This window comes from Acomys minous (assembly GCF_964271855.1).
Source record: "Acomys minous genome assembly, chromosome: 1".
Taxonomy (NCBI): domain Eukaryota; kingdom Metazoa; phylum Chordata; class Mammalia; order Rodentia; family Muridae; genus Acomys; species Acomys minous.
In genome coordinates, this window is record NC_140483.1 from 114,213,081 (window position 1) to 114,239,214 (window position 26,134).

The window sequence follows — 26,134 nt, forward strand, 5'->3', positions numbered from 1 at the left end:
CAGTAGGGACTGCTCAGGGGACTTCTGGGAAGGAAAAGTGCATTAACTCATTAAAGAACTAATTATTCTTCCTATCGCTTTACCATGGCATAAGGTAAACTCACCTTCCTGAGGGATGTTCCCTTGGCCAGATGATAGACTAAGTACGTATATTTTTAGATATGTATACATCCATATTTAATCAAGATAGTGATTATATATATGTGTGTGTGTATTCATATATGTATATCTACAAATGGATCCCACACAAAACCAAGTAACTTCCTTTAACTGTTAGAACTCTCATTCCCTCTGAGAATTCACCTATTGAGCCATATTCCATGTATTTTTGTTATTAAATCGTTCTAACTGTTATGGTCTAATACATACTGTGTCTGTATACATGTGAATGTGTGTCTGTGCATTTATATGAGGAAGTCAAAAGACAAGTGGAGGTGTCACACCTCATAAGCCATCCACCTTGGTGTTTGACACAAAGGCACCCTGATCTAGAGTTCATTCATTCAGCTAGGCTAACTGGCCAGTGCGACTTGGGGACCCACATGCCACATCTCCTCAGTGATGGCATGTAATCATGCACACATCACCATACCCTACTTTTGTATGTGGGTCTTAGGGATCAGATTCTGGTCATGCTGTTGTGCCAAGCACTTCATCAACTGATCTATCTCCCCACCTCAGTTTTTTTTCCTTTTTTTCCCCCTTTATTTCTGTCTTAGTTGCTTTTCCATTGTTTTAGTGAAACACTATGACAAAGGCAAGGTATTTAATTTGGGACTCAACAGTTCAAGAGGGTTAAAGTCCCTGACCATCAGGGTGGGGAGTGTGGCAATAGGCAGGCACGGCATGGCAATGGAGGAGCTGAGAGGTCCTATCTCCAGCCACAAGCACAGGGCAGAGAGAACTAGCTGGGACCTCAAAGTCCATCCCCTGTAACACACCTCCCAATGCCTCTCAAACAGTTCCATCAGATGAGGACCACGCATTCAAATATGTGAGCCAATGGCGGCCGTTCTCGTTCAAACCACACAATCTTCCCCCTCAAAACCACAGATTGCCCCCTGTGCGTGCTAGACAAGCTCTCTGCCCCCATGCCATCATCCTGTCACCATGGCTTCAAGAACAACAGTGGTAACTTAAAATAATTAAAGGCAGAGACACATGCCTGTGTAGCAATATTCTCACATATTATATGGTCAATCACTAAAAGGCTAAAACAGTCCAAATGTCCTCCAACAGTTGATATAGGACACATCGTTATAGCCAAAGGTCTGATCACAGACCCTGAATCAAATCATGAAAAAATATCGGAGAACAAACAAATTAGGGGCTTAACTAGGAAACAAATGTTCCCTCCCTTCTGATTTCTCAGAATTATTAAAGTCAAAGTAGGGCTGAGGGACTAAGAAGGCAGGAAAGGTAAACACAATGCAGTCTCCTGTAGGGAACAAAGCATGGAGAAATTCTGCTATAACCACTGCTGTGGAAACTAATGAACCTTGAATTTTTAAAATTAACCTATTTACTGTGTATATGTATGGGCATACAGAAGCCACAATAAACATGAATGTTGAGAGAAAAATTGACAGGAGTTGTTTTTTTTCCTTCCAGGATGTGGGTCCCAGGAATTGAATGCAGGCTTGGTAGCAAGTGCCTTTTCCTGCTAAGCCATCTTGACAGGCCATGAAAAGTAATGCATGGTTGTACATAAAGTATTATATTAGTGACAAATTTCCTTGCTTACTACTCATTGTTCAGAAGCAGCAAATCAAAACAAAAAACCTAGATATGCATGTGGACGGAGCGAAGAGTGTGTGAAGAAAACAGAAGAAAGTGACATGCTAACAACTGCCGGCTCTGGGGAAAGGGGTATGGGTAACATGACTACAGTATTATCAAGTTTGAGGGTCTTTTTTCTAAATGAAATTTTTAAGAGGATCTGAAACTTCTCCCTGCAAAGCAGACCAGAGTCAAGTTTCCAAAGTGCCCTCATGCTGGCATCGAGCTAAGTGTAGACACTGGCCTAAGAACAGGTCAGACTGCAACACAGCTCACCTCCATCACGAGCTCCATTTCTACATCAACTCACAAAGGGAATGAAGTTCAATCAGCATAGTGAAAAAGAATGGAGCTCTGACATTGTCAGTACCAGGGACCTAGAGTCATTTAAAAGAGAACAATAATACTTGTAAATTTTTTATTTTATTGTAATTTATTCACCTAACATCTCGATTGTAATCCCCTCTCATCTTCCTGTTCCAACCCTCCCTCCCTCTTCTGCCCTATTCCCCTCCCAAAGATGTCTGACAGGGGGGGTCCTCCTCCCCTGACCTCAGCCTATCAGATCTCATCTGGATAGCCTGCATCCCCTTCCTGTGTTCCCACAGGGTCTCTCTGCTAAGCGGCAGTGATCAAATCGAGGGCATCAGAGTTCCTGATGCAAAGGCTGCAACAGTTTGTGCAGGCCCCCTGGGTCCAGAAAACGTTAAAACCAACTAATTTTCCAAAACATTTTTCTGTTTACTTTATAGCCTTTTGTCCACCCACAACGGGACTATTTATCAGTTTTGAATCAGGAAAGGTTCACAAATAGAGGGGAGGAGGGCATGGCAGCAAAGTGACTCCTTGCACGAAGTTGCATCTGAAATATATTGACTACAAGGGAAGTATACTGTATTTATTATGGCTAAGATAAAAGAAATGACTGCTGAGGAATATGGAGAGTAAAACAAAAATATCATTTTTACAGGATGTGACACACACAACTTCACAAGAGAATGAGTTACACTTCAACTTTATTTTCACATCATTTCTATATACATTATACATATCATAAATATACACTTGTAGTAAAAAGTCCATATAAAATCCAAGAAATACAAAGGTGGAAAGGGACATACTGCAGTAGACTTATGATACTTTGTTGTTTAAATACTTTAAAAATCAATTTTCAAGAAGACAACAAATCAAAAACAATTACATTTTCAGAGGGTTCCATGTTTACACAAATTCATCATTCAAGTAATTTTACTGAAATAATAAGCCACATGACTGGCTACAAAACCCAGCAAAAGGAGCCATGATACTGAGCGAGACCAGAGTATCCTTAGTTTGTTATTCCTCAGCTGAGAATCAGCTTCTAACACGAAGTACAGAGCACGACCATGATTTTATCTTTATACTATAAAACACCTTGCTGACAACTCATCCTATATATTTACTTACTTATTCAAAATAAATACTAAACAATCCAGTAAATAAATACTACAAATAAAAGTGATTTGACTTATAAAACAGTCCATGTCTTTCATGTGCTTGGCAACTGGACATTACACCTGAAGGAGTAGCTTCACCGTCCAGTGGACATAACTCCTAAGGGACTCAGGAATCAATTCAGTTATAGCTTTCACTACACGTATCTATCACAGCAGACATAAGGAACTTAAAACGATGTTCACCACCTAGCACTGTCATGCTTCTAATAAACCATTGAGGGCAAAGCATTTCACAACTTACCTGCAGTTGTGAATGGAATGAAGGGCAGATTCATAAAGGCATCGCTCATCTAAATTAAGCAAGTGCTGTACCCTAACACATGCACGCTCTTACTACCATATTGGCACAAAAGACAAAGACATAAGAAGCAAAATTTAGAAAAGTCTGCTTAACCTAAACTGCTGATATCAAGACTCAACCCTAAGAAACCGTTTATCATATACTATTAAAGATTGCTAATGCAACATGATCATTTTCTGAGTCAAGCAAGTGATGGGTTACATATTAAATTTGACACAACTGATTGAAAGGACAAGCTTAACAATATAAGTTTAAATCAACAAATTCTAAGAAAGATGCTTTGATGTTTTAAAAACACTATTATACAACCTACAAAAATTCAAAAGACAGTATCAAAGATGTGAGCTTGTCACTACAGATACATTAAGTCTTCTGCTAATTAACCTTCTGCTCTCTGTGAAAGCGATCCAGCAGAGCTCTCCTAATGTTCCCCGGTATCCTTTGGTGCTTATCAATCAAAGCTTGAACAGCATTCTTGGTCTATTTAGGAAACAAACAAACAAACAAACAAACATCACTGTTGGTTCGGCCTCAGCACAGATCATCTTGTGGGGTCCTCATGGAACACTACTTGCAAAAGAATCCCTCTCCGCCCCCTCCCCCCCCCCCCGCAAACACACCCATGTCTTGGAGGTTACTGCCTCTGCTTTCCTCTAGCTATTTGAGTATTTTAGGTTTTGGGGACTTGTTAGGTGCTTAGTAGAGGGAGAAACTAGAAGACAGTGTTCAGTGGGAACAGACCCAGTTTTTCATAGCAAAAAATCTTCAGGATACATTCTGTTCAACAACACTGGTGCATTTGACAGAACTGACCCGTAAGTATACCTATTTTTGTTTTGTTTCATCTTGCTTTGATTAAGACAGGGTCTCGCTATAATAGACCAGGCTGGTCACAAACTCACAGAGATCTGCTTACCTCTGCTCTATCCCCCAGAGCTGGGATTAATGGCACATTAATGGGACACTACTATGCCCAGAAAGCTTGCATATTTGCCATCATAATTCAAAATGTTTTAAACAAAATCTCACTCACACAGTATATAAAGGTTAGAATAAAAGTTATCATCAGAACACACAATCAGCATGTGTAGTTCAGTGGTAGAGCCACTTGCTCAGCATGAGCCAGGCCCTGGCTTTGATACCCAGTGGCATGGGACAGCAACAACAAACACCTATATGCATCCTACTTTCTAAGTTATTCACTAACATACTGCTTATTGTTCTTTTTTCAGTTTTAGACTCTTTAAAAGCAGAATTCCAAGCTGAGTAGTCTTTTCTCATCCTCACAATTCCTCATCTCTTTTCAAGATTACTGAGAACACTAACATTAAAAAGTCCTCATGACTTTCTGCCACTCAGTGTTTTCTTACCTCTCTGCCTTGTAAACCTCAAGGCTTCCACAGTCACTACACAACACCTGAGTTCTAACTCTTTAGGATCAATTCTGGCTTTGTCCTTAACTCTGGTTCTTATTATTAAAACCTCAGATATAGAAACATATTTATAGATTTCCTGCAGATGCTTATGAATCTATCCGTGGCTTCTAAACACTAAATTCTGTAGTATATCCCATCCAAACTCGCTCATGTCAGTAAAAATGTCTCTGGGCCTTGCCAAATGTCTCCCACAGGGCAAAGTCACTGTTTAAGAATTTCTGGCATATGATAAATAAACAAGGAAATTTCAAAAAATTTAAAACAGAAACCTGTCCTAAGACTAAGAAAGCCAACACAGATTACCTTTTCAGCTAATTCTTCTGCTGTTATCTTTGGGTCATATGGAATGGGATCACCTAAGTAGGTCCGCAACTTCACAGGAAAGCCTCCATACATTGGAGCAAATGGATAGCGGAATTTTTCATACAGCCACTTAAATAATCCTGTTTAAAAGTAAGCAAAATCACTTTTATTGGACAAATATGCTATGCATATAACTGTACATTTTCTAATTAATTACACAAGATTTACAGGAAGGTGACAAAAATATCATCTCTTAGCAATTAATATGTGTATGTGCACACATGTCTCTTAGGATTCTGAAGCTGGGAGCTGAATCCACTGCCTCACACGTGCTACACAAGTGGTCCCCCACTGAGCTATATGACCAGCACAGCATCCCTTAAAGGTAAGCTTGCATCAGCCGTAACAGATGCAGCACACTGGTACTCATAAGGAAGGACCCTAGAGACCGCTGAAGGGACATACAAGATTATTCCACACTTTGTACTCAGTTTTCTCTATAAATCTAAAAAGAAAAACTAAATCAACTCATTAAAAGACCAAGTGACATTTTAAAGACATAAGACTAGTAAAAGACTAACCAGTTCCTATTACTGCACAGCAAAGGCTGAGAAGCGCCAGCAAAAGCTGCAAGCTGCAATGTTGAGGGACACATAGCAAGTGCTTCCATGTACAACAGAAAGAGACAAGGGAGTACAAGCACAGTTATGCAGACCCACACACTGGCCGACTAGGGATGACTACGTTTCAAATTCAGCAGGAATGAGTTGAAAAGTATTAAAAATAAGTAAGTGGAGAAGGTTAAAAAAAAACAAAACAAAACCCCAGCATAAACGAAATCCAAAAAGGTGAAAGTTTCATGAAATATATAGTTATGTATTGAAAACACTGACTACATATAAAAACACAAAATGTACTGTCACACCTAAAGTAACATTCCCAAAAATTAAAGTTAGCCAGTTGTGGTGATGTATGCCTATATGTCCAACACGGGGCGAGGTGGACAGAAGTAGGTGGATCTCTGTGAGGTCAAGGCCAGCCTAGTCTATATAACAAGTTCCAGACCACCCAAGGCTGCACCAGTGAGACTGCCTCAAAAATGAATGAGTGAACGAATGAATTAGTAAACAAATTGAATAAAGTTGAAATAAAAGGCAATACACATTTAGTTTAGAAGTACTGAATTTTAAAGTTATATAAGATTGAAAAGCAGCCAACAGAATTTTGAAAGTAACCTATAATAAAAAAGCCCCCCCAAATCAATAATAATTTCTGATTTAGCATTATAAAAAAAGATTAACAGAAAATTAAATAAAATTTCCAAAGTTAAATGTAAAAAACTAAGTTAAAAACAATAGCAATTTAAGGCTAGCTATGGGGTTTCTATGTGAATAAGGAACAGCAACAGTTACATAAAATACAGTCAGCTGAACATGATATATAAACCACAGGTGGAAAACAAGCTGAGATTTCCAAAACATTCCAAAGAGAAACAAATCCTGAGTTTTATTCTTACAGTAATATTAAAGTAAATTTTTAAGTAGTAAACTAAAGACAGATAAAATAACTTATCAATGTAACTATATTAAACAGGATAAACCAAAGCAAATGACATCCTCATCTTCTTTAATGCCAATCTTAGCTTACTATGTAGCTCATACAATTTTAAAGCTAGTTTCTTCAGTTAATAGTACATAAATGTGTTCTAAACATTATCAACATAGTTTAACACTGTAAAGTTTTAAAAAGTCCTTTCAAATAAACTTTAATATGTATATAATATTCTTAACAAAGACATAGTATCTCTCAGGAACTCAGGAGGCTGAAGTATGAAAATCACACGTCTGAGGCCAGGCTGGCTATACGGTATAAAAGTCTCAATGTCCAGTCCCCACAAAATAAATGTTATCACTTACAACCAAATATCACAAGAATTTATATAGAACAGTATCTAAATATTCATTTCTAAAATTAATAATTCAACAGTCACCAGGTATAGTAGTACATGCCTTTGACCCCAACACTCAAGAGGCAGAGGCAGAGGCAGATGGATCTCAGTGAGTTTGGGGCCAGCCTGGTCTACCCAGTCCAGGTGCAGTGTAGGACAGCTAGAACTACACAATAAGACTGTCTCAAAAAAAAAATTTCCCCCAAAACAAAATACAAAAACAAAACCACAACAAAAAAACCAAAAATTTTCCTAATAGGGTTCAAAGCCCCAAATGTATTAGCTATTATACTACAATTAAAAACCATATGAATAAGAACTTACTTGTTCCTCCAAGTGATCTAAATCCTTCTCGAATATTTTGTGTAAACATAGGAATAATGGGCTAAAGAAAAGAATTTGAATTAAAAAGTAAATATGTAAATCCACTTAAGGTCTCCATTGAGTCACTAAGGCAAATTTTTTGAGGGCACATTTGAAATCCTAACAATAGATCTGAACACTAAAGGTGCACCTAAGGTGGTATGCTTTATCAGACTAAAGCTGACTCGATCATTTATGAAAATATAAATTGGAAAAGCCATCCTCTAGTTGGAGCACACATTTCATCTACCATGTTCCTTATAGATACACCTTAGAAACTCACAAATGTTATAACACTCATTAATTTCATTAAATAAAATGAATGTGGGAAACTAGTTTTACTTGTTCCTTAAATAATATGCTCATGCTCACGCTCACTGAAGTTACAAGATGAAGACAGTCTGAAGGGTGTGCTGGTAGTGAGAACGGCCCCGGGGCTCACAATGTGAATTCTCAGGCTCCAGCTGGTGGGCCTGCTTAGGAAGGACAAGGAGGTGTGGCCTTGTTGGAGGATGTGTCACTGAGGATGGACTCTGAGGTTTCAAAAGCCCACACCAGTCACAGTTAGCTCTCTCTGCCTCCAGCTCATGGATCAGATGTGAACTTTCAGCTCCTTCTCCAGCACCATGCCTACCTGCCTGCTGCCACGCTCCCTGCCATGATGGTCGTGGACCGTAACCCTCGGGAACTGTGAGCCCAAAATTTAATGCTTTCTTTTATAAGCTATCTTCATCATGGAATGGCCACAGAAACAGAAAAGTAACTAAGACAAAGGGAAACTATATATAAATTTAAATGATAGGTTTCAGCAAGATATTCTCATGGAATTAGTAACACAATATTTTTATGAGCCCAGTAAATACAAGATGTTCAGTATCAATGAATAGTATATATAAGGATTTTTAAAAGTGTATAAATTAAAGAATTTAAAATAACAAGTTTATAGGATGTCCCATGAACATCAATGGTTAAATGTGAAATTTAATAATAGACATGTTTGGTAAATGTTATAAAATAAGAAAATAGAAAGTATCATACAGGAAGGTTATGTTATTGTAAACAGTAAATATGTCAAAATATTTTCATATATAAGCAAATTTTGAAGTAAATGTTTTAAGTAGATAAAGCTACATGTACGTGTGTTCATGTTTCATATATTTACAGAACTATATGCCTTTACCTGCAGAGTTTTAGAAAATGATATTGTCTTTTTCACTCAGTTTTAGAGACTAGAAAACACAAGGATAAACTTCATAAAACTTATTCTCACATTGAACTAGCTGATCACTTGCTGTTTCTCTCCTCTTACCAGAGGAAAGACATCTAATATATTTCAGGGACAACTAATACATGTTTCGTTCACTCTTGTATCCCTCGCACTTAGAAAAGTACCTGTAATAGATGAGATAAAAGGAAGTTATGGATGAACTAAATTAGAAATGAGTAAATAACAGAAAGGCAATGCTTCTAATGAACCATGTTCTGTAAATACAGAGGTCATAATCAAGCAACAGTAATCTCAACACTAGAAAAAGCAGACAAAACTGCCAAGTGAAGGATGTTTAATTTGATGAGGTTAATTTATGAAACTAAGGATGATAATGGGCACTGAATTCTTCTGTAAAATGTCCACTGCTATCTACGAGATTACAAGTTTTGTAAAGTAGATAAAAATCCTAAAGTTTTAAAAATTACATTCCAAGGATTGAGAACTCTGAATGCACAGAAGAAATGGAAAGCTGCTCAGCTCAGATACACTGACTGCCTTTCTCTCTTAACTGTAACTACTGACCATGTATATAGACGGTCATGATTCCAAAAGCCTGTGTCACAGTGTGCACTTCATGAAGATGATTTAGGTTCAACTCATTTAACTGATTTAGCTTAAGTATCTAAACTTCTGAAGCAGAACATTCCAGAAGCCACTTCATAGAAGAAAGCTTGCCCAACTTGGCTCAATCTTCCACGTTGTATACTCTGAACCTATGTTTTTTGAGTGCAACAAGCTTCCATTAGTACAAACACAGCACTAGCTTATTACAACTTGATCTTGTACAGCTATTTAACCCTTTCCTTGTACAAATTTGTATATGAGACAGCTGCATAAGTAAAAATATAGGACATATTAAACAAGTTGCTTATGAAATCTAAGTCTTATTTTCATATGAAGAGTTGGGAGAAGTATAATAATTAACTTTATATCAAAAGTTTTTATGGATAAAGTAACACAAATAAACAATTCTTAAATACAATGTTCCTTTCTTTTACATTTGTTATTTATTTTCAAGTAAATAAATTAATTTTTCCCAACCTGGATGTGAAACTACCTAAACAGAACCTTCAGAAAATCACAAAATAGAGTGTAGGATATGGTACACATAAGTCTGTTCCACTCAAATGACCTTTTCATATTTTCTGCTGATATTTTGTCACTACATTTGGATCCCACTTTTAGCTTCTTTTAGTATGTCCAGTTAATTTTTCAAGTTATTCGGGGGGTAGGGGGTGGGGAACATTGTTGAGGAATCAAACTTAATGCCGAGCACATGCTAAACAAGTACCCTGCCATGAGTTACGCTCAGCCAGGTAGTTCATTCTTAAATGTAGCTAATGGTATGTCCATAGTTTTAAGTGTTTTCTCAATGTTTGTGGAAGTTTGATTTGAACTATCAAGGGACAGTTATCATTTAAAACTATGCAAATATTTTGCTGCAAAGTTTTCCTCACGTCTCTTGAAGGCTCTTTCAATCTCTGATGTCTGCACTCACTGTGAAATAAAGTCAGGGATGGCAACAGCACGGCTGCCTGATCTGCAAGCTGCTCTGTGGCTGCCTTGCTGCCATCAGATCTCTTCCATCCCTCCATCTCTCTCGGCTGAGTCTCCTCATCTATAACATGAAAGCAGCAGTTCTCAACTTTCCTAGAGCTGCCACCCCTTAATACAGCTCTCATGTTGTGGTGACACCAACCACAAAACTATTTTCATTGCTACTTCCTAACTGTAACTTTGCTGCTGTTATGAACTGTGATGTAACTATCTGGCTTTAGGTAACCCACGGGCTGTGAAGCACGACAGTCAAATGTTACATGTCACTCCCTTACCATGTAGAGCCCTGAGACAAACTCAAAAGTGCTGTAAACTGTCAATCAGACAGACTTATAATATTGGCAAATTCACAGCATTAAATTTTATATTTATTTTAAATTTATAGAATGCTACCTCTCAAGTTATTGGAATTTTGTAAAAAGTTACCATAAAATTTAAAAATCTAAAAAGTTTTGTCATTTCCCTTTCAAGTCTCCTAAGAGATATACTACTGAAAACTATAAACATACTAGGTATGCTGACATATGCCTTTAATCCTAATACTCAGGGAGGCAGAAGCAGGGGGATTGCTGTGAGTCCGAGGCCAGCCTGATCTACAAAAACCAAGTCCAGGACACCCAAGGCTACACAGAGAAACCCTGTCTTGAAAAACCATAAATAAAATAAAATAAAATGCCAAACAAAACAAAAAACCAAACAGTTATAAACATAAGGATGAAGAATTAGAATTCCATGATAAACTTACAAGCTTCAGAATTATTTTTATCTTTATCTGAAATTTATATTAAAAACTAAGTCTTTCAAAGTGTAAACTTAAAGAAAATTTCTGTTTTAATTTAGAATTATTCTGTTTTAATTTAGGATTGTGGTTATTCTTACTTTAAAAGATTGCATTGATTATTCTTAATTTTGCACAGCTACATGCAGTCTTTTGTATACCATATTACAGACAGTTACAGTTCTGATTTCCACATCTGCACTTATAAAATTCTTTAGAAAATGGGTAAAATATGTTATTAGTCAGTTTTCTTTATTACTAGCACAACAAATGCATTAATAAATTAAAAAGCTTTTTGCTGAGCTAAATAATCTGTGTTTAAAGACAGAAAAATTAACTCAACAAATCCTTAAACCCTTCTCAAAGAAGATCACTACACTAAGGATTTAAATACAAAACCCCTGAACTCAAAGAATTTATAATCTACTGTAGGACTGTACTGCTTAAAAACACGTTACTTAAAAAGTTAGGACATAGACTAATTTAAACTAGAAGCCCATGCCACAGCGCTATACAATGACTTCTAGGAATCACATATAAGCACACGCACAGGGACATGAGAGAAAAGAACCACTGAGCTCTTTGTAGTATTTTGTTTTACTGTAAACTTTGTAATTCAAACATAAAAAATTCATTCTTCTTTAGATATTAATCTTAAGTTAGAATGAGTCACCCACAATCTTTTCTTTTTTTTAATAAACAGTCTAAATTTACATGTTGCACTGTCAAACCAGACGCAGACTGGTCTCTAAAATCAGCAACCAGAAATGCTAAAAGTTACTGCAGCTGACTCAACGTCTTGGCTTAAAGAAAACAGCAAGAGTCCAGCAAGGGACTGCAATGTCCCCTGCTGAAAACTAGTGTTCCTTAGGATAAAATGTGATATGGAAAGCAAGAGACTAAAAAAGTACCAAAAGCACATTCTTACCATTTGGTCTAGTAAGCACAATAATTACAGTGAAATCTCCCAACTATATCTAATTTTATCAGTGACATCATTTGGAAAGCGCTTTAAAAATATCTGTTACATCACTGTCCATTTCTTGTCATTATACTATAAAACAGCTAATTACATTTGATGAAAAATGACATTAGTCACATAGTACATGTGTAGGTATAAAAACCAATTACACACAAAGAACTAATGAACCAAATTCATCCATGAAACACACCAACTCATTCATGTCAAAGTCGGCAAAGGCTTAAAACACATGGAATGAGCTGACTGTATCCTAAAAGAGAGTAGCTGAAAAAATGGCAGGGCTGTATACACACTTGCAAATCTAGTAAAGAAAAACGTGGAATGTACAACTCAAAAATATAACCCTGTTGGACACTTGACAAATTTCTAGATCAGTTTTTTATGATGGCTTCTCACATGCCTACAAATTGTTATCTATACTAACATATATGCTATTAGAATAAGAGAATCTGGCTTCATATACTTTGATGCGCTTCCTAAGCACTTTTTTGAAATTCAACTAAGCTTGGCTTGAATAGCTAGTTTGGTATGACTCACCACTTTTGCATCAATGGCAACCTGAGCAAAGCCTTTACGATTACCCCATACGATGTTGTAGGTCTCATCACTGAGTAAGGCTTCTCGAACTCCACCCGGTGAAATAGCTAACAAGTGACCACTCCTCAAGATTTCAACACATTTTTCTCTTGGTCCATGAAGAGCACAAAATACATCAAGTAGTAAACTAAACCCTGTTAAAAAAATAATAATAATAATCACAAAGATATATCTTGATCTTGTTCAATTCTTTCAGAGCAAAATTCACCATCATCTATGCAATTTACTACCCGTACTTTTATAAACTTTCTTAAGTGAATAGCTCTTAAGGTTTAAGACCAGCTTCACCTACTTACTAAGGTAAGTAGTATATACCTTACTGAACACCTATTGATTACTTCCTGACTGATCAGTTCCTTACTGTGGCTACTTTACATTTTCACACTCTTATTAAAACTTAAAACTAGCATGAAAAATGAGGATTCTTCTCCTCATTGTACAGATGACAAATCTCAGGCTTAAAAGTTAGGTAGCTCTTCAAAGTCACACAGCAAAGGTCCCTGCTGCACTCAGCCCTAAGTGCCTTTCACTGAACTTCAAGGCAAAAACCTCATCTCCCACTAACCCTGTAACAGGAACCACCTGAGATAATGCAACCCGACTATGTTCAGCCACACCAAAAATTAGCTAAGACTATAAACACCTCTACTGAAATAAAATGTTGACTGATGCTCATTTTTATAACAATAGCAAATATCATTGAGAGTTTTTAACCAACTGAGGAAGGGTATTCAGTTCAGAACAGCTAATTCCAAACTTTAATATTATACAGCTTTCAAACTGACTATTCCTGCATGAAAGACATCCTGCCAATAAAGAGGTACTCTAATAGAGACCCTCCAGCGGAACTTTGTGTGACTGTCAGTGTACATGTATTTTCCTCTTGAGACTGCGAGAACTTGGATAGTTTGTAGCACTGGGCAGACTAACATAGCTTCCCATTGCCTTAAATTGACAAAACAACATTATAAGTGCCAAGACTTAAGTCATGCTAACCCTGCACGAAAACTGCACTGACTTAAATCAGATGTACTCTCAAAGTAAATGGAAGGGAGGGTCCATAAATCACAAGATAAAATACAAAAATTCTCATGAAAAATTATCAATGACTAAAGGTAAATCAATGTCAAAATACAGTATGAGCATAAAGGAAACTGTTTGAAAACACCAAAAATGCTTCTTATTTATGAAAAGGCTAGAAACAAACCTGTGCTCCATAAAAGAATAGTTAAGTAAACACTTGAGCCATATGATAAAACTGTCCCTGGATTCTATGTAAATCAGTGGTATGATTGTTTGGTAAGTACATAGAAGGCCCTAGGTCTAATGTCCAAAACCTGACAGGGGTTGGAGCCACTGAAAGATGGTAACACTTACATTAAATCTATAGGTAAGAATAAATGCCACAAAATTGCTTGTAAATGTGTAAAAACATGTCTCGTAAAAAATCAAAATACCCTGTTTACAGTGTGATAATATCCATCCGTTCCCAATCTACACAAAGTCGTCACATTCTTTCTAAAGGAAAGCCTTATATCTGATTTAACGTAGACACAAAATACAAACAGGTGTTCTAACATATACTAAAGCACTAACCATATGTATGGGAGGCACTGGAGTAGATTGTTCTTAACTCGCTGCTGGGTTTGAGTCTGGTTGCTGGGCCAGCTTTGCTTTTATTACTCGAGAGAACATACTATCAATTCTCCTGGCTTGTGTCTAGTGATTTAGTGATGAAAGAAAGTAAGATTTATTCTCAGTAATTTCATTCAATGATTTTTTAAAGTAACTATTTTATCTTAAACAATTTGACTAAACTTTTTAAAAGATATAAAGTCATGATAAAGAGACTTAAAAGGCAGTCTCCAATCTCAAGAGCTTAAGTCTATGAGGCAGCACATACTGGAAGAGACGTAAGATGTACACACACTCTTTAGGATAGTGTAGAGAAATACTCCATGAGTATTTTCCCCAATTATGATTTGCTATTAAGCTTTAACAGCATTAAACAAAAAAAAAAAAAAACATTATCTTACAGAAAATATGAAAACTGAACTACCTTGTATAGAACAATATGTATCATTTTTAAATTCTACTTGAAAGTTCAAGATTTGGGTTAGGGATATAGTTCAGGGTCAGGGCACCTGCCTAGTGTTCATTCTCCAGCATCACAGTCAGAAACAACCAAAGTTCAAGATTTAAGACTGCTGTTGGGCATGTATGTGTGTAGTTCCACCGACTTGGTAGACTGAGGCACAAGGATTACATAAGACTATAAGCTGAAAGCTAGTCTGGGTAACACAGCAAGATGCTGCCTCAGTTTTTAAAAGATCTAAAAAAACCAAAAAAAAAAAAAAAAAAAAAAAAACCAACCTTGGAAAACACTAACAAAAGTTCTGTTAATAAAGAAAAAGAAATTAAACTGGAGAGCTATAGTTCAGTGGCAGAGCATTTGCCTAGCATGTATTCATCCCTAGGATTCAATCCCCCGTACTAGGGGGGAAAAAAAGAGAAGAGGGAGAGGGAAGAGAGAAGGGGGAGGGAGGGAGGAAAAAGCAAGGGAATATTAGAGCCGGTGGTGGGGACAGAGGGAGGGAGGGAGGGAGAGAGAAAGGGAGGGAAAATGGTTAAGTATAACTAGAGCTAGTAGTGGTGGCCACACCTGGAAATCCAGGCCTCTGAAAAGCTCAGGCAGGAGGATTACCCACTCAAGGTGAGTTTAGGCAACAGAGCAAGACTGTCCATAAAACAAATAAAAAGTAGATCACATTTGGGGCTATTTTTTAAAGATACATTAAATTGTATAATTAGATGTTTTTCAAAAAAAAAAAAAATTTCCCTAAAGAGGCAAAATACTTTTGAAAAATATTACTAAAGAGAGACTACCACATAATTTGATCACTACATACAGTTAAATTTTACCTGGAATTTTAAAGACAAAGTGGTCAGCTACTACACGGCAAGTTCTGCCTTTGTGGATGAAAATTTTAGCCATGAAGTAGTAAAAGTCTATGGGAATAGCTCCATGATAAAAAATTATAAGTGCTGGTCCTTCCGGTATCTTTTCCATGCCATGAACTTCATAACCTGTTTGAAAGACAAGTTGCCAATACATAAAATGCAGTAACTTAAAAGCCTGTCTCTGCCTTCCTGGTCCCTTCCCCCTTTGATAGTTTCTCATTCTTCTCCCTTCCTTGTAGACATAGAATAATTTGGTTCTATGGTTGCACAGCAGGAGAGAATACACATGGCCCTTGAGTGAAGACATAGCAGAGTGGTGCTGGAGTCCAGGAAGGTCAAGGGATCCACCAGCAAGGGGCCCAGGAATGGGGGTGAAAGCCAGAGCAGAGCTGTGAGCCTTCAGTTATGGATGACTGGAGAAGAGGAAGGCAGCCGAGGAAAGCTAGACCAAGCATAGGGATAGGGCCTGGATGAGCCAAGGACAGAATCCACCCCAGCAGCAAGCTGGCTGGCACAAGAGGCTGGAGTGTGGAGAAAGGGTCGTGGTCCGAGATGTGCCTAGGGAAGGCTGCTTGGACAGCTGGGAACAACCAGCCTCTCCAGGCTCGTGGCTTTGCATGCTTCTTAGCCACAAATGATTCACCGCCTAGCTGTGGATGCCCTTGCATTTTCTTGCAGATGTATATTTAGTGTAAGTAGGCTCCTACTATGAAGAGAATTAAAAATCTTATCTGTCCAACAGTATACTTTGGGATCTACGATACATACAGTGATCTTACTGCAGTTAAGCTATCATACATAAATTTTAATTTTCTTTAAAACACAAAGGCTATTGAGGACTTTCCCTTATTATATGAATGTCAAGGGAAAAAATGTTAAGAACCTAACTTTTAAGAATCCATTCCTATTTTCCAGGAACAGGGCTTTTTTAAAAAAATCAAATCAAAGGTTTGAGTTAGAAGACTGCTAGCCACTTGAGGGTAGGGACTTCACTGACTCATTACCAACCAAACAAAAATGAGTTACTTTAAAAACGTCAAACTAGTGTCTCTTTGTATTTTATAGAGTCACAAAATGTTTGGAAAAATTATAGAATATGTACAATCTGAGGGTGAATTTTAACTTCAAAATGTAAAATACTGAGCAGATTCTGGTATATTTTTAAGTAGTAAAAACATTATAAAGAGATAAAACTTGTTCAGTGACCAGTTACTAAATAAGTTTCTAAATTATTAAAAGTCATATTTATAAGATGGATTAATGGCATGTATTTGGCCATACATATACAAATGATAAATAGACCAAAATTTTAACAAAGTTCATTTGCATCATAACCTTTAGGTAGCTTTTTTTTTCTTCCTAAATTGATGTGTGTTTTTTTTTTTTAAAGATTCTGAGGTTTAAAAAGCACACATTAAAATTTAATTGTGTAAAACAAAATCAAAGTACAGATACAAATGTCTTTTTATTTATGTCACAGATAAACTTTTTAAGAAGTGTCACTTATCCAGACAAATATCTCAACATAATAAAACATTAAAGCAGGCTCGGTGCCGAATGCTGTATTTCCTCTGAACCATAAGCAATACCTAAAATTACCTTGGAATTCCAGTGTAAATAGTGCTTAAATTTACCTATATTGTCTTATCCACTCACATATAAATTCAGATTGCTTACCATATATTAAAATATAAGCAATGTATATGTTGGGGAAGATGTAAATTCCTAACATGTCTCATATATTATGTCCATAAATGTTACTGGTTTAAGACCAGCAAGCTGCAGCTCTGAGACAGACACATGTGTGCTGAAATACTGCCTTGTGTGAGCAGAGACCTGTATTGGCCAGTGGGGATCTAATGAGTAAATATTAGGAATGCAGAGCATCCAAACCGTATAATTGCTGTTTGCCAGACTCAATACCATGACTTCTGGCCCTGAATCCCCAGTGCAGGCCCGATGTATTACACAGCTTAGAGCAGGGGCAAGCAGATCTCTGTGAGTTCAAGGCCTGCCTGGTCTACATAGATGTTCTAGGGCAGGCACGGCTACACAGAGAACCTGTCTCTAAGAAGTAAAACTAAAACAAAAAGTTTCTTTGAGCCAAGCATGGTGACACTTGCTGTATTAGAAGCCAAAGAAGGATTAAAAATTCCACACTGGCTAGACTATATATCAAGACCTTATCTCGAAAACCAAAACCAAGTGTGTCTGGAGAGACAGCCCAGCCGACTTGTTGCTGTTGCACAGGACCTGAGTGAAGTTTCCATCACCAATGCTAAGTCGCTCACAACAGCCTGTGACTTCAGCTCCAAGGTATCTGACACCCTCCTCTGGCCTTTACCAGTGCAGTCACCCACATATGCACACGTACGCATAGATAGATAGATAGATTGATTGATAGATAGGTAAATAGATAGATACATAGACAGAAAGAAAGAAAGAAAGAAAGAAAGAAAGAAAGATAGTTTAATCTTGGAAAGCAGCAAGAAAAAGCAGTCACTATGAAATAGAAAGAGGAACGTGAGGATAGAAAGAGGTCTAAAGGAAAACGGAAGGAGGGGCACATGTGAAGTGAACGCAGAAGGACTGCTTACAGGGGCAGGAACAGCAGGGGTAGAGATGGTGAGAAGAAAAAGGACGAGGCAGTGACTAAGAACAAAGTGTATTGACAGTTACATATGAAAATGTCACAATAAAAGCTAGTACTTTGTGTGGTAAGAAAAAAAAGGTTGACAGTTGTAAGCAATTTTATAGATGTTTTAAATATCACTTTTCATATTTTGGTTTATAATAATTAAGAACTGTGTGATTCTTGAACAGAAATAAATATGTTTAGGAAAAATCATCTAACAACATATAATACACGATACATGTAAAGAGATCAACAAGGAATTGTAAGCCTCCCTTCCATTCTAGTTTTCTGTAACTTCCCAGTCCATAAGCAGACCTGTGGCGTCAGTGCTACACACCAAGGCAGCAGAGACTGCAGCATCACTGCTTACCATGCCAAACAGCCGCATGTCCATCCCACAGAGTTGCCACTGTTTTCCTCGCACCATCCCACAAATTATGAGAGTAGGCTTCTTTTAACATGTTCTTCCTCTTATAGATATGGAGGAAAATAATAGTAAGGTAGAGAAGAAAGATAGTAAAGTAAGGAAGAATTAAAAGTATCAATGGGGTAAAAACCCACAAGAGATGGTTTGCAAAATTCAGATAGTCCTCCAAGTGCTCCACACCCAGCCACTCTTCAAGAATGTGAATCATGCAAGTCATGTAGGGCACAGAGTCCTGCCCTGCAGCACAGGTTTGGTTGCTGTCTATCATTTTCTTTAGATGAGAATTCCAAATTCTGTCTCTTTCTTCCTTGCCATATGTCTTAACTTCAACGCTACAAGGGAAAAATAATGCAGTTATTCTCTTCACAGCAACACAGCTCAATACTTTAGTCTACATAAGTGCTATGGAGAGTCTTTTTGTTGTTGTTTTCGAGACAGGGTTTCTCTGTGTAGCCTTGGCTAGCCTGGAACTCATTCTGCAGACCAGGCTGGCCTCAAACTCACAGAGCTCCACCTGCCTCTGCCTCCCTCAGTGTTAGAATTAAAGGCGTGTCCCACCCCCGCCTGGCTGGAGAGTCATCTGTAGTACCAAAGATGAGTAGTGCATTTTAATGCTTAGAAAAGGTTTTGTCTACAAAATCATGAAGTGGGTTGGGTTTGTCTTTTGAAATAACTTGCAAGCTGTGGTTAAGAGGGAAAAGCTGCTGCAGAATGAAATTGCAGCTCAAACTGGTACTCTAACTCATTCCTTCCGCAGGTCATGCTCAGCATTGTGCTTTTTATACTGGAGCCACAGTGTCCTTCACAAAGGACGGCATGAGTATCTGATTCAGCCCAGTCATCCAAAGCTTTGGAAAGGATGACATACACATAGATGTTCTTTTATAGAGAACCAGGTTTACAGAAGAGCTTATCCTCTCTTTTGATATTACAAAACTTTTAAAACTGCACTTTTTATCTTACAGTCACTAAAATTTCTATTAAAACATAAAAGACTAAAAACACAGCCACAAAAATATTGTATGAGGGGAGTATGGTGGTGCATGCCTGTAATCCCAGCACTCAGGGAGGCAGACGCAGGTGGATTTCTGTGCTTTTGATGCCAACCTGGTCTACAAAGCAAGTATAGGATAGCCAAGGCTGCACAGAGAAACCCTGTCTAGAAAAAAACAAACAAACATTATATGATATTGTATGAACATACTCTATAAAACAATTACTTGACTTACCAGAAATTACATAAATATCCTGTATATAGCTTCAATATATGTATTCTGAAAACACAGTAAACAAAAGGAATATATTATTAAACAAAAATCATTAGTACCTTAAATTTACATTTTCATGAAATAAATAGCAGGAGCACAAATGTCTGACAAATAATGACAGGCCTGGGCAAACCACAAGTCAGTTACACTCAGGATATTCTACAGAGCTTAACATTGATTAACACCATTCTACTAACGCCCACCCATTAAACTGTTTTATTACAGTCATAAAATATTTGTATCTACCAAGGTGGGTTGGTAGCCCTTGGAGGCCTCCCCTTTTCTGAGAAGGAGAGGGGGAAATGGGAGGAAGGAGGCATGAGCTTGGGACTGGGAAGGAAGGAGGGAGGGGGATGGGATCAAGTTGTAAGGTGACTGAATAAATAAATAAATGAAATACATATATATTTACATTTAGGAGTGGAACTAAGGTGTAGCTCAGTGGTAAATGCTTATCTACCACTGGATGTATAGGATGCTGGGTCTTATCTCTAGCACTGCCAAGCAGGGGAAAAAAATAAGAACTACATTTTATCCAACAATTAAACATTCTGAATTTTCATGTTAATTCAGATGTCTAATTGACATCATGTTAAGGATGTCTAATTGACTGTCAGGTCTTACTAATCACTCTAACTTTGTAACAGAGCACACACTTTGACTGATAGGGGATTCATCTGATTTCCTTGTAACCAATGGCATTGATTTGGGAGACGACTGAGCCTATTCTCCTCACAGAGGATGACACAGTACATGTTAAGCTCCTCAACCTACATCTTATTATATCACTGCATTGGCTGTTTTTCTCATCACTGCCATCAAATACTCAAAAAAAAAAAATAGTTTACAGTAAGAAGGGTTTATTTTGGCTCACAGTTCAAAGGAATATAGAAAAACTGGCAGGAAGTATGGAAGCATAAAAGACGTGCTACTATGGCAACAGACAGGAAGCAGAAAAAGAGGAATCCAGCAAAGAGCATGCTTTTCCTCCTTTGTATTCAATACCAAGGGCCAACCCCTTGAAAATACTCTCTCAAAGACAGCCAATGGGGCATTTCACTAATGTACCAGGTGTTTCTTAATCAAATCAAAATCAAAAGTTGATAATAATAATAATAATAAAATCAAAACTTGCTACCATTACATTAACCAATCCACCATAAGAGTTGAATCATAATTTGCCAGTGTTTGATCATTTAAAATTCAATATAGCAAAATTTAATGCCTTTAGAAACCACCCTGGCAGTTTCTGGAGAAGCTAAACATGTTACTACATTACCCAATAAATCTACTACTAGGTATATACCCAAGAAGACTAAAGACACACTATTTACACAAAAACATGTGCATCTATAAGATAATTATTCATAAATGCTGAAAATTGGACAGATTCAGATGCCTATCAACTGATAAGTGGATTAAATGATATATCCATATAAGACAGCATCACTCAGAGAGCAGAGACCTGCTGCAACATGGGTGAACCTGGAAAATAGCAGAATAAACTAAATTTTACAAAAAGCAAATGTCCAGGCATTACGTATGCATTGATATGTCATACCAAAATCAGCTAATCCAAAAAGGTAGGAAAATTAGTGGTTGCCAGGGCTGGGGAGAATCAAAGGGAAAATGAAATATCCTGGACTTAGAGAGTAGGATGCCTGAACCCATTAATCTGCACAGTATAAACTGGGGCATGTTACTGTGAACTGTATCTCAGAAACTGTTAAAAAAATTTAAACATTGCTAATAGACAAAATGATTAAAACATTTCAAATAGGTTAAAAGAAATTGCCTAGGCTCAACTAACAATTTGAAACTTTTACTTAAGCCAACTGACTACAATAATCTAGACTTCTTTACATTTTAATAAGTTTAACATCTTGTGACTTTATAGCTTCCTTTGGTACCTCCTCAGGCCAACTGGTAACAGAATTATAGTCTCCTTATCCACAAAGTGTGCACTGTAAGGCCGAGGTAGATACCTAAAACTAAGGACAAGACCAAGTTTTATACAAATTAAGTGAGCACTGCCAACCCCAAAACCCAAATGCTCCAAAAATCAGAAAAGCCTAAATGACACAAAGTAGAAGCTTCTACTTAAATTGAAAACCTCATATGATAAATCACAGTGAAAACTTTGGGTGCAATATATTATCTCCAGTATGAGCACAGTGTATATAGAAACCAGAAGTGAGACAAAGAGACCTTGGAATATCTGTGACAGAGGAAGGGAATCATCTCGACAATGAAAGCTGTAAAACAGGGATGAAACAACTCATGAGCTGGAGAAATTAATATTGTAAAGTATGCATACTAGTCAAAATGATATTTGAATTCAAAGAAATTTCAATAAAAATATCAAAGACATTTCACAAAAATAGGAAAATGCATTCATAGAACTAGTACAAACTCCAAACTCATCAGGACACACAAAAAACTTGAAATCACCAAAGCAACCCTGAGCACCAGGAATAATGTTGACATCATGACTGCATCTGCCTTCAGTGTGGTTAAAGGAATGTTTACTGGCCTGATTTAATTGTTGTCTCTGAGGCTTACTGCCTCCGTCTGCTAACCTACACCTAGTCCTGGAAGCTTCTAGCCTCCATACAATCTAATCTGGGTATAAACTGTTTTCAACCTCTCAAACTTACTGCTGAATAAACTCAGCCTTTCTAGATCTTTCTGAACTCTTGCTGGCCAATTTAACTTATCTGTTCTGGCTCAAACTCCTCTCCAAGCTGTCTGACTCAAGGGGGCTTCTCTCAGCTTCGGACTGAATTGTTCCATTTGCCTCATACTAACTTTGGCAACATGTTCTAATCTTCTGGCTCCTTCTCATTCTCTAGCTTGTTCTGCCTTCACCTGTGTTTACCTTGTTCTCTCTGCAACCTCTCTCTGTAGAACTCTCCAGTAAAACTGCCTCCTCTCTCTCTCTCTCCCTCTGCATTGCTCTCATTAGTCACCTCTCTTTCGTCTCTGTTCTTGTGGGAGCTGGGCATCTCCTATTCTGTCAAATATTTCTCTGGTTTGTCATTTTGTCTGACTCAGTTAGACGTCCCTTTCAAACACAGATGCCTCCTTCTACAAACTAACTTTACCTTCACTGTTCAGGATTAAAGGTGTGGCTATGTTCCAGCCAGAGCAGTTTTGTTGCTGGATTAAAATTCCTCTATATACAATGTAACCAGAACATGGAACTGATATGAAAACAGACATGCAGACCAATGGAACCAAACAGAGAATATAAAAGTAAATGCACATATTTACAGCCAATTTATTTTAAGCAAACAGCAATGTTAGATTTTATACTTTAAAAGTACCAGAAGAAAATATAGAGGAAACTGTGCCCTGAAGCACAACATCAAAAGCAAAGAAACGAAAACAAAACAAAACAAAACAAAACAAAACAAAACAAGTTGGGCATAGTGGCACACACACATTTAATTCCAGCACTCGGCAGGCAAAGGCAGGCAGATCTCCGTGAGTTCCAGCAAGTCCAGGATAGCCAAGGCTACACAGAGAAACCCTGTCTTGAAAAACCAAAAACAAAAAACAAAAACAACAAAAACAAAAAACCATGACAATGGGAAAAACCATTTGCAAACTATTCATCTAACAGCTGATTTATTTCCACACTGTACTCTGCAGTCAAAAGGTTCAACTAGAAAAGCCCAAATAATCCCATTAAAAAGAGGGCAAATGATTTCAACAGTCATTCCTTGGGAGAGTGTACAAATGGTCAACAAATATATGAAAAATAGCTGCCACCACTGCTGTAGTTACCCTTGACTGGGAGCATATGGACTCAGAACCACTTGAGACAAACCTCTGTGAGTTTCTGTGAGGATCGTTGCAGGTTATGGTAACTGAGGTGAGAAGACTGTCCCATCTCATGCTCATATGTTAATCTCAGAGATAAACAACAGTGACTTAGCCCAGCTTCCAGGGCAAGTAGGAAGGATATACACAGGGCAGCTTAATGGGTGGGGGGGGGGGGGCACAGCAAAGGGAAACACAGTGGGAGATATGTGGTTCACAAGATGAGTATCCAAAAACAGCTCACAGAGAACATTCTGAATGTTCCTAACACAAAGAAGCAGTATGTCTGAGGTGAGAGCTATCACTTCCTCCCATCTGATCACAAATACTATCACACTATGTCCATCCACTGCAATGCTGCCCTGTGCCCCCAGAAATAAGTACAATTACTCGTCGCTAGTTACCTTTTAAAGAATTGTATTACCTGACTCGGTGAGAAGGGTGCATGTGTGAGCATGTGCCATGGCTGTTCGTGTGGAGGTGGAGGGCAACTTTCATGAGTCAGTTCATGGTTTGTGGCAAGCACCTTTAAGCAATAAGCCTTCTCCCCAACACCCAGGTGTCATTTAACAATAAAAAGAAACACACACACACACACACACAAAGAAAACTTTGTGATTTTAAACTTCTTTCTCCAGCTTTCCTTTCAAAGATGTTGTTGTTGTTGTTGTTGTTGTTGTTGTTGTTGTTATAAAAATGTTCTTCTACTTTTGGCTAAAATATTGCACTCTTTTGATAACTGGTGTTCTACTGTACTTTATTCTAGGTCTAGTCACTCCAATGATTCTGCAATACATTATCTATCTATCTATCTATCTACCTACCTATCTATCTATCTATCTACAGGGTCTCACTACATGGTCCTGACTTGCTTTGCAGACCAAGCTGCCTTGAACTCAGAGAGATCTGCCTGCGTCTGACTCCAAAGTCTGAGATTAAAGGTGCATGGCCACCATGCCCACCTATAACACACATCTAGACTGGTGTGTCTACAACTACAGTACTTTCCTTCCTAACTCCTAAATTCAATATATATTTGACGACAAAATAAATCCGTGTTAACAATGTGGGAATAAACATTTTCTTTGAAATGTAAAAGTATTTCCATCAATTCACAAATGTGGCACAAACACAAAAGAGCATTCTAAATATCTGAGTTTCATCTCAGTTCTTATATAGCCCATAAAAAGTGACAATGATATTTCCATGTTAATAGTACAAACCAAGTCTTCAATGATTGAAAAACCTTCAAGCAAGAGTTTGTTTTGTTTTTGAGGACGCTGCTGGCCAGTCTCACAAAGCCCCTAGTACAGAATGCCTCTCCCTCCACCCAGTACAGCAATGCTGTAAGTTTTCTATATCCAATTTATGCATTTTTATTTCTTGCTAAATGTTTAGTAGTTGAGCTAAATTGAAAACAACAACAACAACAACAACAAAAACCAGCGACCGCGCGGCAACACAGCATCTACAAGGTCTGGACTGACTCGAATGTGTACAGATATAAAAGTGCTGTTTTCTTTAATCCTCTCTGCAGCCTCACGAGGTAGATATTGCTACTCGGCCCCGTTTGATAGATGATCTGATGCTGCCACTTGCCAGACCCCATGGGTACTAAAGTGCATGAACCAGGATTCCAAGCCTGCTCAGTTGGCACACCAACAGTTGTAACCGGTACCCATGGCCTGGTCACTACAGTCTCACACTTCCCCCTCCAGCTCCACCAGGCTCCGGGACTGGGCCATCACCCGGAACGCGAGACGCCTCGCTACGCAAGAAAAGCTGCGAGCAGTTACGGGAGCAGAGAGAGAGAGAGAGAGAGAGAGAGAGAGAGAGAGAGAGAGAGAGAGAAAGAGAGAGAGTGAGCCGGGCGCTGAGAACCCGAGGGTGACAGGAGTTGGAAATAACTTGGCTCTCTAACCGGACGGCGCAGACGCAGAGACCCGGGAACCATCCCGCCTTTCCGCTCCCCGCCCCGCGACCCCGACACCACGCATACCACAAGATGGAACAGCGCGGGGAGATCCAGGAGGGGCCCGACGCACCTGACGCGGAAAGCACGGGAAACCGAGCCGCTCCCAACGACCTCGGCAGCTAGTCCGCGGCTGGGCTGCCGGGACTGCCGGACACTCAGGTGCAGCCAGCTTCCTTATAAACATCTGAGAGGAAGAAGCCCGAGCCGCTTTGGGCGTAGCACCGCCAGTCGCC

The 26,134-nt window shown here is 38.2% G+C and overlaps 1 protein-coding gene across 2 annotated transcripts; it reads right to left on the bottom strand.

The window, feature by feature from the left end:
- Positions 1 to 2,778: 2,778 nt before the first annotated feature.
- On the bottom strand, positions 2,779 to 26,101 carry TMEM68 (transmembrane protein 68). Of its 2 annotated transcripts, XM_084789048.1 has the most exons (8): positions 25,972 to 26,101; positions 20,063 to 20,107; positions 18,777 to 19,165; positions 15,733 to 15,897; positions 12,751 to 12,944; positions 7,588 to 7,648; positions 5,316 to 5,455; positions 2,779 to 4,056 (listed from the first exon to the last, which is right to left on the bottom strand). In XM_084789048.1, the coding sequence occupies exons 3-8, from the start codon at positions 19,099 to 19,101 to the stop codon at positions 3,952 to 3,954; spliced, it is 990 nt and encodes a 329-aa protein (XP_084645174.1). In that variant the 5' UTR covers positions 19,102 to 19,165; positions 20,063 to 20,107; positions 25,972 to 26,101; the 3' UTR covers positions 2,779 to 3,951. The 2 variants fall into 2 exon arrangements, with proteins under 2 accessions (XP_084645174.1, XP_084645175.1); XM_084789049.1 differs by lacking the exons at positions 20,063 to 20,107; positions 25,972 to 26,101 and having other exon boundaries at positions 18,968 to 19,103.
- Positions 26,102 to 26,134: the final 33 nt, after the last annotated feature.